Source organism: Chiloscyllium punctatum, chromosome 8, assembly GCF_047496795.1.
Source record: "Chiloscyllium punctatum isolate Juve2018m chromosome 8, sChiPun1.3, whole genome shotgun sequence".
Lineage (NCBI taxonomy): Eukaryota > Metazoa > Chordata > Chondrichthyes > Orectolobiformes > Hemiscylliidae > Chiloscyllium > Chiloscyllium punctatum.
The window spans coordinates 35451855-35467114 of NC_092746.1; the positions used below are offsets into that span (position 1 = coordinate 35451855).

General features: G+C 38.9%; 1 protein-coding gene across 1 annotated transcript in view; it reads right to left on the reverse strand.

Annotated features, from left to right (window-relative positions):
• Positions 1-1594: 1594 nt before the first annotated feature.
• Positions 1595-15260, reverse strand: part of tspan13a (tetraspanin 13a) — a 43442-nt gene continuing 29776 nt past the window's right edge. The window contains exons 3-6 of the mRNA XM_072575368.1: positions 13468-13548; positions 11792-11905; positions 9177-9287; positions 1595-3092 (exon numbers count right to left, since the gene is read on the reverse strand). Coding sequence (XP_072431469.1) covers positions 3018-3092; positions 9177-9287; positions 11792-11905; positions 13468-13548 — 381 coding nt within the window. The 3' untranslated portion in view covers positions 1595-3017. The remainder of the gene's footprint in view (positions 3093-9176; positions 9288-11791; positions 11906-13467; positions 13549-15260) is intronic.

Genomic DNA, 15260 nt, shown 5'->3' on the forward strand with positions numbered 1-15260 from the left:
TGACATGTTCAATCACAATAATTTGAAAATGGTATAACCCAGCTTGAGACTTGAATAGACTCAGTGTCCAGCACAGAAGCAGACCCTGCAATTCAACTTGTCCATACTGACCAGATATTCCAATCTGACCTCGTCCTACTTGCCAGCATTTGGCCCACGACCCTCTGAACTCTTCCTATTCATATTGCCATCAGGTGCCTTTTAAATATTGTGATTGTACCCACCTCCACTACTTCCTCTGGCAGTTCATTCCACTCATGCAAGACCCTCTTCACAAAAAAAGTTACCCCTCACATGCCTTTTAAGTCTTTCTTCTCTCACATTAAACCGATGCCCTCTGGGTGTGTACACTCCCACCTTAGGAAGGAGACTTGGCTATTCATGCATCCATGCCCCTCATGATTTTTCAACCTCTATTAAAAGGTCACCCTTCAGCCTCTGACCACCAGGGAAAAAAGCCCCAGCCTATTCAGCGTCTCCCTATAACTCAAACCCTCTAGTCCCAGCAATGTCCTTGTAAATCTTCTCTGCACCCTCTCAAATTTAACAACATCCTTCTATTAAAGGGGCGACCAGAATTCTACACAGCATTTTGAAAGTGGTCTTAGCAATGTCCCATATGACTTGATTAATGGTGGAATTTGGCTTTGATTCCAACCTACAGCATCTGGGGGAACTAGCCAATTCGATACAAAGTTGGCAAAGAACAAAGTAGTAGTGGAGAGTTGCTTTTCTGACTGGAGACATGCTACCATCTGTGGGCCACTGGGATTGGTGCTGAGTGCGCTGCTTTTTGTCATTTATATGAAATAATTTGGATGTGAATATAGGGAGCATGGTTAGTAATTTTACAGATGACACCAAAATAGGTGGTATTGTGGACAGTGAAGACTATTTCAGAGTGCAATGGGACCCTGATCGTAAGGGTCAATGAGCAGAAGAGTGGTACATGGTGTTTAGTTTAGATAAATGTGACATGCTGCATTTTGGTAAGGCAAACCCAGGGCAGAACTCCTATAACGGTAGGGCCCTGGGGAATGTTACTGAACAAAGAGACTTAGGGGTGCAGATTCATAGTTCTTTGGAAGTGGAATCACAGATGGACAGGGTGGTGATGGCAGCATGTGGCACATTTGCTTTCATTGGGCAGAACATGGAGTATAGGATTTGTGACATCATGTTTAATGCAGTTCCAGCAGGTTTTGACATGGATGAGTGATAGGTTAATATGACTGAATAAGGGCACGTGTATTAGCAGAGGCTGTAATTCCTCCTGCTAAACTCTGGGTAACAATGTAAACGACTGCTAAACCCTTAAATGTAGATGTATGTATAAAAACATAGGAATTAGCAGCAGGCCGTTTAAGCCTGTTCTGCTATTCACTAAGTTCTTGGCTGATCCTATTGTTAAAATGTGGAATTAGCCACATTAAACAGAAAGCAAAAAAATGATCATATCTGTTCATTATTTTGGTGCAAGTTTTTAAAAAAAAATTCATTTATGGGATGTGGGTGTTTCTGGCTTGTCAAACATTCTAACAATGGATAAGAATAAACTACAGTTAAACACAGAAATTAAAAGGAAAGCATTCACTTCATCCACCCACATAAATGAAACTTTAATGGCTGGAGTCCACAACTTATCCATATTCCCAAATTTTACAAATCCCATAAATACAGTAGCAATTTTCTCCACATTAGCATTTTTCCCGTGAGACATGTTAAATCACTGCTGTGTCTCTCCAGTGTTAGGAACAATTAATGGTTTGGCCTACATTCATAAACATACTAAGATACCAAGCTGTCAAATATACACAGGTCTGAACACAGTTATGTCATGAACAAAATTGCACAATAATCAATATCTTAAATATCCAAATAAAAGTAATTCCTCATTGTGTAGAGAAAAACAAACGTGTTGCAAACACAATTTACATGATTTGTTTCTAAATTAGCTATATTTCTAATGAACCACCTTTACTATACGCACTTGAAGCAAAACATATGTTTTTGTTTGAAATCAAAACAAAAACATTCTTTAAACAAGTATTAATAGATTAAAAGTATTACCACAAAAATGCAGAGCAAAAAAAAAATCACAGTGTATTACATTTATCAGTAATCAGGGTAGTGCGGTGCTACAACAAAACTTCACATTAAATCACACAGGCAATTGTAAGCAGTTCCAAATAAGCTAGGGAAATAAATCGGCCACTATTGACTGAACCATCAAGGAAATGAGCTTTCCACAAACATATGCACAAAACTTTGCAAATGCTTTTGAAGTCTGAAGATCATTAAGCAGCAAGAAATGCATTTCTTTCAGCTAGTATTGCTCACAATGGATCATGAGATCTATGCGTAAAACTAAACGTTTTAATTTTCAAAGACAGAAACAGATCTAGAGAAATACCTGAAAACTCAAATGCAACATGAACTTACAAAAACAAACGGCTCCACCAAGCTACTGCACAAAAAGAAAATGCATTTATACTATTTACAATTTCATTTGCTTAACATTAATTCTGATTATCATCCAATCAAACAAAACATCCTTACTATTAGTTAACTATGCACTAATGGAAAATGGAAAAATGAAAAACTAGAATATTACACTACTATATTTTTAAGGGACTGGAATATCAAATAACGTTGTGAGCCTTATTTCCTTTGGTGTTAATTTTCAATCTCATTAGTGTGGCGCTTTTCTAAGAATCGAGTTTTGAAAAGACAGCTTTTCTTGTGCTAACCAAATGCCTGTGACAAAGATTAGGCTCCAGACAACAATAAACAGCAGTGCATTCCTCAACTTTGAATGCTATTAGTGGTCAACAAAGATCAGTTATAAGTTTCATACAACAGAAAGCAATAACTGAATGAAAACGCTTATCCCAGGTGAAATACATGTCTTGCAAGCTGGTGGAGTTCTAGATATTGAAAGCCTCATCAACAAAAAAAAACACAGGAGGCTTCAGTAGTGCAGTGTTCCAGTGGTGTGATGTTTCTGAAGATCTCTCTTACAGGAAAGCACTTGGATTTGCTCGTGGATCTTTCTGGTTCCTATATCTATGTGTTAACCACACACCCAGGATCTGAAACAAACACATTTGTAAATTACCAAAGAGATAATGTGCATGAACAACTTGATTAAAAAGGTTAAAGTTGAAACTACAAGAAAAGTGGTAAACTTTTATATAATTACATGTATGACAGTGAAAATAATTAACAATTGTTGCCAAGTTTAAAACGGATGAAGTAGGGAAGCAACAGTGAAAAATAATTAAATGAAATGAAATAGTCAGGTAAGTCCTCATTAATCCCTTTTCTACTGAGCATAAAATCTGTGTTTACTCTTTGTGCTTCTCAAACGGTTTCCTCACTGTAGCCCCATTGCCATGCTTAATAATCGTTGTGACAGTGAGAACCAAGAGTAGGGGGCTGGCAAGAGCAGGAGCACAGCTGTTATAAACTGGTTAGAGCTCCACAGTGACCATTGCTGCCTCAGAGGTAGGCCTGTCTCCTCTGGTCGAAAAGCACTGACTGAGATTGTGTGTCTAAATTGTACCCATGTGTGCCCATGTTGTAAAATATACACCAACGGAGATTTCTCTTGGGTTTCATATAGCTCCAAAGTGACATGATAGAATTGCAATTCTCAAAGAGTGAAATATAGTCTAAAAGATACATATGAATATACAAACATATGAATTAGGAGCAGAAGCAGGCAACTTGAGCCTGCTCCAGCATTAAGAAAGATCATGGCTAATTCGATTACTCCATATTCCTACCTAGCCACAATAAATTTTCACCCATATACTCAACAAGAATCTACCTGGCACTGGTTTACAAAGAATCAAGGAATTTAAATTGCCTTTCAAAGAAGAGTGTTCCAAAGCCTCTCATTCCTGAGAGAAAACACTTTTCCTTTCCTGTCTTAAATGGGCGAACTTTAATTTTTGAACAGTATAAACTGACTCTAGAATTTCCCACAGGGGAAGCATTCTTTCCACATTCACCTTGTCATGGCATTGTTATGCTTCAATCACATGGCCTTTCATTCGTCTAAACTCCAGCCGATAAAAGCCTATCCTTTCCAACATAAGGCAACCCATCCACTCCAGATATTTGTCTAGTAATCTTTCTCCAAACCATGTCCAATAAATTTACATGCTTCCTTAAACAAGGAGAACAATACTGTACACAATAATCCATGATTTGGAGATGCCGGTGTTGGACTGGGGTGTACAAAGTTAAAAATGACACAACATCAGGTTATAATCCAACAGGTTTAATTGGAAGCACTAGCTTTCATCAGGTGGCTCCTTCATCACAACCACCTGATGAAGGAGCAGCGCTCCAAAAGTTAGTGCTTCCAGTTAAACCTGTTGGATTATAACCTGGTGTTGTGTGATTTTTAATTTTGTAACACAATAACCTAGATATGGTCTCACCAATTAACTGAAGCATCATCTCTCTAGTTTATATTCAATTCCTACATTGCACTCCAGTTGTCAGATCTTTACCTACCCAATTACCCTATCTACATCCCCTTGCAGCTTCCTTATGTCCTTTTCCAAATGTACATTTCTACCTAATCTTGTACCATCAGCAAATTTAACAAGCATACTTTTTATCATTTTATCCATGTCATTTATATACATTGTAAGTTAAATCCAAGCACTAAGTTTTGTGCCACATCACTTATTGTGTGTTGACAAACAGAAAATGACTTGTCTACTTTCTTTACCCATGCCATTCCATCATCCTCGACACCAATAATTTTGGGATGTGGCACTTTAGCAACTGCCTTGTGGAAACCTAAACAGTATATTTGCTGATAATATATGCTTTGGATAAAGAACTATTTCTTGGAAGTTCTCTTTCCCAAAACCATTGACTCTGCCTAATTATCTTCAGCTTCACTTAGGCACCTTGCTATAATATCTTTAATAACAGTTTCTAACATTTTCCCTACAAGAAACATTAAGCTAATTGGTTTACAGTTTCCATCTCCCTCTCTTGTTGAATGGAACAGTTACATTCACTACTTTCCAATCTAGTAGAATCTTTCTTGAATCAAGGCAACTTGGAAAATGAAAACCAATGCATCAACTATCTCACAAGCTAGTTCTTTTAAGACCTTATCAGGAGGTCCAGCAAGACCCGAGGACTAGTTAGCTGTAACAATTTGCTCTCCAACCACTTGCCTTATAACATTTTTGAAGGCTTCCTGCCCATTTCTGGATTTATGGTTATTCCTGGGATGTTAATCAGTTCCCCTGTAGTGAAGACCAATGCAAAATACCTATTCCACATCTCTTTAATTAGCATCTATTAATTCCCCAGATACAATTTCTATAGGGTTAATTGGGGATCATCACCACGGATTTGCAAAAGGAAAAAGAGACAAATTTAATTTTTTGTGAGGAGGTAACCAGGAGTGTTGATGAGAATAATGCAAATGGTGTGGCATTCATGGATTTATGCAAAGCTTCTGATTACGCCCCTCATGGCCCAGGCTAGTCAAAATAAAAGTAACAGCTCATGGCACATTGGATCAAAAACTGGCTGAGAAACAAGAAACAGAAGAGGATAGTAGAGAGATGTCCCTGTGATGAGAATTGTGTTATCTGTGGGGCTCCACAGTGTCCTTACAGCTTGTGGTGCACACGTTTAATTTGGGTATAAATGTTGGGTGTACAATCAAGAAATTTGTGGATTACACAAATAAGTGCAGTGTGGTAAATAATGAGGATGATATCAACCAGCTGATCAGTCAAACAAGGCAGTGGCAAATGGAATTCAATCCTGAAAAGTGATAGATAGTGCACTCTGAGATGACTAACAAGGCAAAGGATTACATGACCCTAAAAGCACTGAAGATCAAAGGGACCTTGATATGCATATCCACAGGTTCTTGATGGTAATAGGTAGATAAGGTGATTAAGAAGGACACTTGCAGAGGCACAGAATATAAGAACAGGGAATTATGGTGGAACTGTATAAAGCTCTAGTTGGCCACAACAGAGGAGAACTGCATAGCATTCCAGACACCACAATATAGGAAGGATGCTATTGCACTAGAGACTGTGCAGAGGAGCTTTTCCACAACCCTGCCTGGGTAGAAGGGTCTGAGTGAGAAGGAAAGGTTGGACAGATTGGAGTGGTTTTCCTTGGAGCAGCGAAGTTGTGAGAGGAATGGAGCTTTAAGGGGAAGGCACGTTTTTCCATTTTTCAGATGCATCAATAACCAGGGCACAGATTTAAGGTGAGAGATCGAGGGCTAAGAGAGGAGTTAAACGTAATACTTTCTCCCAGAAAGTGCTGCAAGATTGGAATTTACTGCCTTAAAGAGTGGTTGAATCAGAAACTTTAGTAATGTTCGAGCATTGCCATAGCGTCCAGGGCTTTGGGCCAAGAGCTGGAAAATATTAGTGTAGTCAGACCCTTGTTGACTGGTATGGAAACAATGGCTCCAATTTATGAGTCTACAAGCAGCTCACTAGGGGACTCCTGGTGCGATAATATAGTTTGTGATGTGAGGGGTTTTCGGAGGGGGAAAAGCAGCATGAAAATGTATCAGCTTGCTTTTGATTTACCAGAATCCCGAAGTGACTTTTGCTTAGGAAAATGCATAGATCGGAAAGCTTTTGTGTCAGTGAAAAGACGACCAATGGATGACCAGTTTCTCCTGGGGAAAGCATTATTTAGGAAATGGATTACCTCGGCGGAAGGGTTTTAGGTTGAAAATTCCAGACCACATGTGCTTATTTTGGAAGCTGGAAGGGGTTATTTGAAACTATGAATGCTTAACCTCAGTTGAGGGAATAATTGTGGAAGAGGGTATCAAACTCCTAAGGCCAGGAATTGAAACAAATTGTTAAGTCAAACCAATAGATGTGATGGAGAACAGAACTCTCTCTGGTATTTGTGTGCTGTGAAGTGAGGGTTTTGGGATAGATGGGGTTTTTCTCTGCCATGAGTATCAAAAATGTGTCAAATTTTGTTCTAATGAAATAGCTTGGTTTGTTCCATTCTATATTCAAATCATTTGGGTAATAAAATTGTTTTATTGTTAAAGACAAACCTGCAGCATTGTGTGTGCTTGTAATTCAGTGTATAAAATATGATCAATGAAGCGAGGTTTCAATCTGAGATCAGACTTGGCCAGTTGTAACACTAGCTTTTATCAGAAATATGACATCAATGAAGTGCAGTTCAGATCAGTAGCACAGTACAATGCTCAATCCCAAACTGATGCAACTTCAAAAAAGATTTATAAATTACAGAATGTGTTCTTTAGGCATTTCGAATCTTGGTTATTTTGGAGCTGCAGAATGTTACATACATTTATTATATTCCTGGGCTGAAATTCCAAAGGGAATTAGTTGAAGAGTAACCATGTTAGAAAGAAAAACAAATTCTGCTTCATGTTAGACAATGGCTGAAACAATATTAGGTATCAGCTAGAGTTTGTGTTTTGCAGTTTTGGGCGTTACACTATACAAAGGATATGATTACATTAAGTGGAAATGTCGACGAGTTTTAAAAGAATGGCTCCCGCGATGAGAAACTTCAGTTACGAGGAAAGATTAAGGACTTTAGGACTATTCAAGTTGGGAAGAAGCCCAAGAGGAGGTCAAGGAGTAAAATTTTCAAATTCACGAAGAGTCAGGGTAGAGTAGAAAGTGAGAAACTGTTCTCATTTGTAAAAGGATCAAGCTTGATGGGGCTCAGAAGAAGCACACAAAAACACAGACTGCAGGTCTGGCACTATCTGTGGAGAGAAAACAGATTTAATATTTCTTCAGAACTGAGAAAAGATGGAATTTATACTGATAACGTGGAGGTGGGGGTAGGGAGGTGAGAATGGATAGGTGAAAAGGGAATCCAGTGAGACAGACAGAGAGAAAACAAAAGGTTAGGCAGACAAAAAGGATGGAAATGGTAAGCCAGGAAAGAATAGAACCAACGAGTTATAAATGGGTGAAAATGGTTTGACTACCAAAAGTAACCCATGTCAACACAGGATCTGTTGTGTGGAGGTCAGTAGGAGACCTAGACTGTGGTATTCATATTCTAACAGTATTAAACTCAGTATTGAGTCCTGAAGGCTATAATATCCCCAAGCAGAAGATGAGGTGTTCCTCTTGCATTGAGTCTAGGTAGAACTGCAGCTATCTTTTTCTCCCTCTCCATTCACTAACACCAAAGCATCAGCAGCAAAAATACTACCTTTTCCAAAAGGCTATCAGTTCTGAATAAAGGCCACTGGAGTCGAAACAACAACTCTACATTTGTCCCACAGACCTGCTGAATTCCTCCACAAATTTCTGTTTTATATTTCTGTAGTTCTTTGCTTTATACAAAAGAAGCAGTTGTGATGGGAGGGAAAAAACGATTTTCATACAAGTGGTCTGAATTTGGAATGCAATGCCTTCAAGAATGGTAAAAGCAGGCTCAACCGTGGTATTAGAGGGGAATAAATGATTATTTAAATTGGAACAGTGTGCAAGGGCATGGGGAAAAGGCAGGAGAATGGCACTAAGCCATGATGCTCACTTGGTGAGCTAATACAAACAGCTGGCCTGAAAATCTTCCTTTGGCACTGTCCCAGTTCTGTGATTCTACAATAAATATAAGATTCATTTTGTTTTTCTGCTGTCACCTCTCAAGTCATGCAGCTGTAGTGCAACAACTTCTCCATCACTGAACATACCTCCACTCAAAAATAAAACACAAAAAACAAAAGCACAAATGGTCCAATTTGCAGAAAATATCACAATTGTTACATCACAAACAACTTTTGAAATCAGTAGAATAGGAGCAAAACAGAAATGCTGGTAACGACCTTACTCATCAAATAAACTTGTCAAAATAGGAGCATTAGAAATATTGAAGTTATTGAGAATAGACCCCATGACACTGCATATACCTTGTTGTCTACTGCAACATTCACATGCCATACTAAACAGCTCATGACTACTTTTGAAAATTCTCCTGAATATGCATACTATATAAATTGGAACTCTAACAATGGAAATATGAACTTTGTATTGATCTCATTGTAGAAGGTACAAAAACTATTTTAATTTTGCAAAACTTGAATGTGAAAACCACTTTTAATGTTAACAGAAGTACTTAAGTGCTTTAAAGAAAATAAGAACTTTGCCGACCTCAGTGAAACTGAAGAAAAGACCTACACCACCGACAAATCTCAGCACTTCACCAGCGTAGGTTTTTAAGATCGGTCCACATAGATGACATTCATTAGCAGCAGCACAATGCTGGAACGAGAGAACAATGGCAGTGATTGTATTTTTTTTTACAATTCGTGTTATTTTCAACGACAAAATTTGCACTTTTGATTTCTTTGGTGGACTCCAAGAGTTTCCATTCAATAATTCAAAGTTGTCATATGCAAACAGAAGAAATGTAAAATTAGTACAATGTTCATTTTTCCTTCTTGTTTGCCCCCAACTTTCCAAGACATAATGGCAACTCTTGGTGTAACAAGGGAAAAGTGCACAATACTGGAATCAAAGACCTTGTAGCACAAGAGAAGACCACAGAACTCATTTTGTTAATGAGTTCCAGCTCTTTATGTATTTATTACAAAAATAGTCAGGTACGTATTATCTGAAGGCAATATACGTTATTTTTAAGGACCTAACACATGCAATTGGGGCATTTTTGAACATCCTAAAAAACCAACACAAAAACAAAAACGTTGGATAGAAATGTATTAACAATAGCCTTAAATTTCCAATATACACTATTTGTCTTCAAATCAAAGCCTTCAGTAAAAGTATCTGACAAAAAATAACAGATTCAAAACAGCTCAAATTTCAAACAGTGACAATGATTTATAAAATCTATATATTCATATTTATACAAATCATTCCCACCACACTGCAAGTCATATGCCATACCAAACAGCAAACCACTTTGGAAATGCTGCTGTATATAGACAGGAACCTTGATTATCCAAAGGACACGGGTGGAGAGTATTTTGTTTGGATAATCGAATGCCGGATAACACAGTTTAGACAAGAATCAGGACCTTGTGATCTTGTTTGGATAATCCAAAACTCAAATTTCAAACACAGTGACATTGATTTATAAAATCTTTATATTCATATTTACATCAATTACCAATATCTTATCAGTTTGACTAAGGTTTTTATCTGGTCTACAGATTACAGAGTGCTCACAGATTAAGAACTTTCCCAATTTCCTGTCAATAAGTTTAATTTTAAAAAACACAATGCTGGAACAAAAGAAAAGATGGCCTCCAGGTTCCTGCAAGCAGCAGAGTCCAATTTAGATACCAGAGGACCCCTGGTGATGGGCAGAGGACCCTCATTCCTGGTGGGCCTGGAGATCCTCCCTGACTGAGTACTTCAGCAGACACTGGTCATTCTCTAGGAGAAAGTGAGGACTGCAGATGCTGAAGATCAGACTACAGAGTGTGATGCTGGAAATGCACAGCAGCTCAATCAGCTTCCGACATTTCGGGCATAAGCCCTTCATCAGGAATGACCCTTGTGGGCCAGGGTCTGAGAGATAAATGGGAAAGGGTGGGATGGGGGGGGGGGCTATGGGATGTCTGAAATGGTGGAGAATAAGCATTTGTTGAGTGTGTGAATCCTTCTGAGGAGGTAAAGCAACAGAGGTCCTTTGCTGGTCTGGGATAGTGTGGCCCTAAGCTATGGCAGAGCTGACTGCAGGGAAAGTAGGTGGCGGCTCATGGCTCCGAGTGTGGAGCTGAGGATCCAGAAAGAGCCCCACTCCACTCTCCCATTTATCTCTCAGCCCCGCTCCACAAGCCTCATTTCTGATGAAAGGCTTATGCCCAAAATGTCGATTCTCCTGCTCCTTGGATGCTACCTGACCGGCTGTGCTTTTTCAGCAACACACTCTTGACATTGTCCGTTCTCTGGATGATTATATTTCCCATTCCACTCCTCTCCACCGACTGCAGCAGTCTGGCTACAAAAGCCATTTTTCTTTTAAATTTAAGATACAAGGAATGTAGAGGGTGCCTTAATGTTAATGCATTGTCTCTCTAACTTCCATTCCAGCCTGCAGTTTATTTTAAGCTGGAAGGGCTCTGACTGGCCATGAAATGTCAAGAACTCTCTCGTCATTCTTATCCAGCAAACAAGTAACCAGAACAATCAAGTGAAAGTTGCAGAGAGGAACCAAATTCTGCACAAGGACCAAACTCAGCAACCATAAATAGTGTTGCTGTCTGTTTCCCAACCCCAGAAGGAAACTTCCTTTGCAAATAGCTGTCAGTCTACATTTAGAGTTCACTCTCCAATGGCACCACCTCTACCAATCAGAGTCCATTTGCCATTCAATCAACATTCTCATAGAGAAATAGTGCTGCTTTGCTCCTTGAATTTGGTATTCTTGCAAATTGTCTTATTGAATGCAAGATGAAAAGCTTCAACGACGTGTCTCTTTTCACAGGAATGAGCTTAAGTGCATTTCTTGCAAAGTGGAAGCTTCCCAGTTGGCAGAACTATAATTTGAACCTAGTGTAAACGGGTACAAATTCATCTTAGCAGAGTACTGTAATGTGGGGCTTTAATGTTATATTACTGAGTCACATTGATGTACAGCTAGTAAAGCTTTGCACTCATCCAAATGTCAGCAGAATTTTGCACTGAATTATTCTGGACAAAAACGAAACTTTTTTTTGGCTCAAAGATTTACTCTGAAAGGACAACTGGTAAGATTGCCATTTTGCTTCCATGTTCTAATTTACATTTTGCACACTTACAGCTTTGCAGGTTTCATTTAGGTTCACTTCATTAAAGCCACAACAGTTCAAGTATACTTCCACATCTCCTCTGGTTTCCACGGATTTGTTCCATCCCACTTCCAGAAAATGATTCTGAAAGAAAACCATAACATTACCTTGCATTTTAATCGAGCAATTCCTCAATGGAAGAACTTGTGTTTACACAGCCTTGGGACATTACATGGAAATTTCAGAAATTAATGATAAAACAGGTAGTCAGAACCTCAATATAATGTACTAACCAAAAGACAGCTCCTCTAATATCATCTTACTCCAATCCTATCTTTACTTCTTGGCCATAAACAGAGGGCGTAGATAAAAGTGCAATTGTATCCAAAGTTAAAGTCCGATGAACAGTGGTGCAATAAAATTGTAGGCAGGATGCAGATAGCTTGAGGCATTAATGAACCAAGTCTGCAGTCTGTTGTGGGCAATAACTTAATCAAGACTGAGCATCAGTGGGTGCAGCGCTGGAGGCTATCCAGTGGGAAATAGAAGGCTAACAGTTAATTGAAAAAGAACTATGAACCAACAATCATGACTCAAGGGTCCAGCAGAGGTGCATATTCACCTCGGTGATTGTAGCAGTGTGCACTAGTAATGCCATTATAACTGAGGAGGGCTGAGAGCAGGGAGATTAAAACATATGAATCAAGGAATGAAACATTCAGGGACAAATGGAGAGAGAAAGCTATATCCAAAGAATCAGTACTGGAAAAGAAGCTGGTTCCAGGAAATGTAACAGGAAACAGAATGTAAAACCAGTAGTGGTTGATGTTTGGCACAGTGTCGTCCAGGGAAGGGTGACTGAAGAGTCAGTAACCAGTAGGCTGCAGGCAGAAAGCATTAGCGGTCATGCTGCAACATGGAAGCATAATCCAGGATAGGATATGAACCATCAGAAACAGTTTCCCAGTTGGACACTTATGTGATGCATTTGCACATAGGCTTAAGAAATTGATGCATTCATTGCAACTGTTTTTGCATAAAATTCGAATGAAAGAGAAGGGGGTAATCTTAGAGACTGCCAAACTCTGTTGCATTCTCATGGCCACACCCTAACTAATCAGCTGTCTGATCTGAGAATTAAGATTGGCAATTAACTGTTCTTGTTGCATCTCCAAGCTAATGTTGGCTGAACCAGTTAGTACCCTCTTTCCATAACACGGTGTCTCATTTTATCAAGTCTGTTATTTACATTCTAATCCTGATGAATGCACATCAAATGGCTTCAACTTCTCAACTCCTTTTAGCAAAATTCGATACAGACATCTCTGATATACTACTCCTAATGCGTTCTTAAAAAAAAAATCACTGATTAAGAAAACACACTTTTCCATAGGGAACAAAATAAAAACATGAGGGCCAAAACTGTTGGGTCAAAAGTGTGGCCCTTCCTACCCATTACCTTGTCCAATGTTAGCTGATTTGACCTATTCCACGATTCTAGCCGTGGCTATTACTGAAGTTATAAATCTTTCAGTGGATGTGATTTATATTCACAACTGAAGGTCAACCACAGAAAATGCTTGTTAGTAAATCCAATGCATCAAATCAACAATTAAGCTGAAGGAAAATTAGGCTTGTTCAAATCAAGTCAAAGGAGAAATGGAGAAGCGTTTCTGAATTTACAAAATAATGGAGAACTGTCTCACCTGTTGATTCTCATTCAGTGCGAGGCTTGCACAGGAGATGGAGAACTGGACCACAAACACCAAAAACAAAATGATCATATACTATCAACCAATAGTCAAGGAAAAAAAAACATTAATCATTTGCGGATCTTATGGCATATGACAATGCGCAATCGCCAGATTAGAATATTTTTCACTTTCTCAAAAATCAACCAACTTGTTAAGTTTCATAGAACCCCTACAGCGTGTAAACAGGTCCATTTGGCCCAACAAGTCCACACCAAACCTCCAAAGAGTAACCCACGCAGATCCCATTCCCCTACTACTCTACATTTACCCCTGACAAATGCTCCTAAACCTACACGTCCCTGAACAGAATGGACAATTTAGCATGGCCAATTCACCAAACCTGCATATCTTTGGATTGAGGGGGGAAATTGGAGCACCCGAAGGAAAGCCACACAGACGCAGAGAGAATATGCAAACTCCACAGACAGTTGCCTGAGGCTGGAATTGAACCTGGGTCCCTAGCACTGTGAGGCAGCAGTGCTAACCACTAAGCTACCATGCCATTTAATCAATAATTTTGAAAATGAAATTACTTTTATGCGGTGAGTTGTTAGGATTGGAAATGTGTTTCAATTTTTAATTGTGCTTACAAAAGATAAGCACCTACAGATAAAAATTTTACAAAGTTTATGGGTGCATAGGGAGGACAATGAGACTAACTACATTGTTCTCACAAACAACTAATGCAGACACAACAGGCAAAATGGCCTCCTGCACTATAATCAAACTATGATTATTTTAGGAAAGCATAAAAATTATATATCTAATTTCGATAATGTCATTCACATATCAAATTCCTACTGGAGGATTAGAAACAGCATTGATTTTCATTTAATCCCTGAGCAATTAGAAAACACTCTGCACCTATTATTTGGAAATAACTTTAACTTCCATTTCTATGTGAACAGGTCAGTGTTAGGAAAGCTGATAGCTTGGGAAAAGGGAAGGAAAAAGCAGCGAGAACATTGAGAAGGCAGCAATGTTTTCTTGCCAACAGAAAGCTGGGAATGTTATTGCGGAGGTCAAAAAAGAACTGAAAGACAGAATATGCCCAATTTAAGAGGGAGCTAGTTAATGTTGTTGACTACCACATGGTTACAGATAATGTTAACAGAGCAGGTTTGATTCCCTTACAGTCTGAGGTAGATTTGGGATCTGCCTCCTCACCTACCCCTGCTAGTGGTGGACATTGGCAATCCACCACTGAAAACTGTCAAAGAAACAGCTCAAGCAAAGAACTTACCTTCAAGCAGAGCGCACGTGAATAAATTAATCATATTTAAGCCAAACAGATTGTCCTGCTGGTGTGGGAAACATAAGAGCTCTTTGTTACACAATTTTGTGAAGACAAGTTCCACCACTTAAACAAAGGAAGTTGGATACTTAAGCTGCCCTGTAATTCCATTATTTCAGTTTTGCAATTCACATTTAGCCTCATGGTTAAATTCCCAAACTGGCTTGTATTACTCTGAAGATCCCTCTTTCTCAACTTCTCCCCTCACTTGATGCATGGTGACCCTCAAGTTAAACCATCACCATCATCTCTCTCTAGTGATGAGAGAATGGACTATAGTCCTATAGAGACTTACCTTTTACCTTGTATCGCTGAAAACATTTGCTTAGTCAAAAGAGAATTAAATAACTCATGCAAAAACAATGTATTTCATAAAATGGCAGTGTTAAACTGGTAGATACAGGGCTTAAGATCACTGGAAGAGTATTCAACACCAACAAACTCAAGGCAG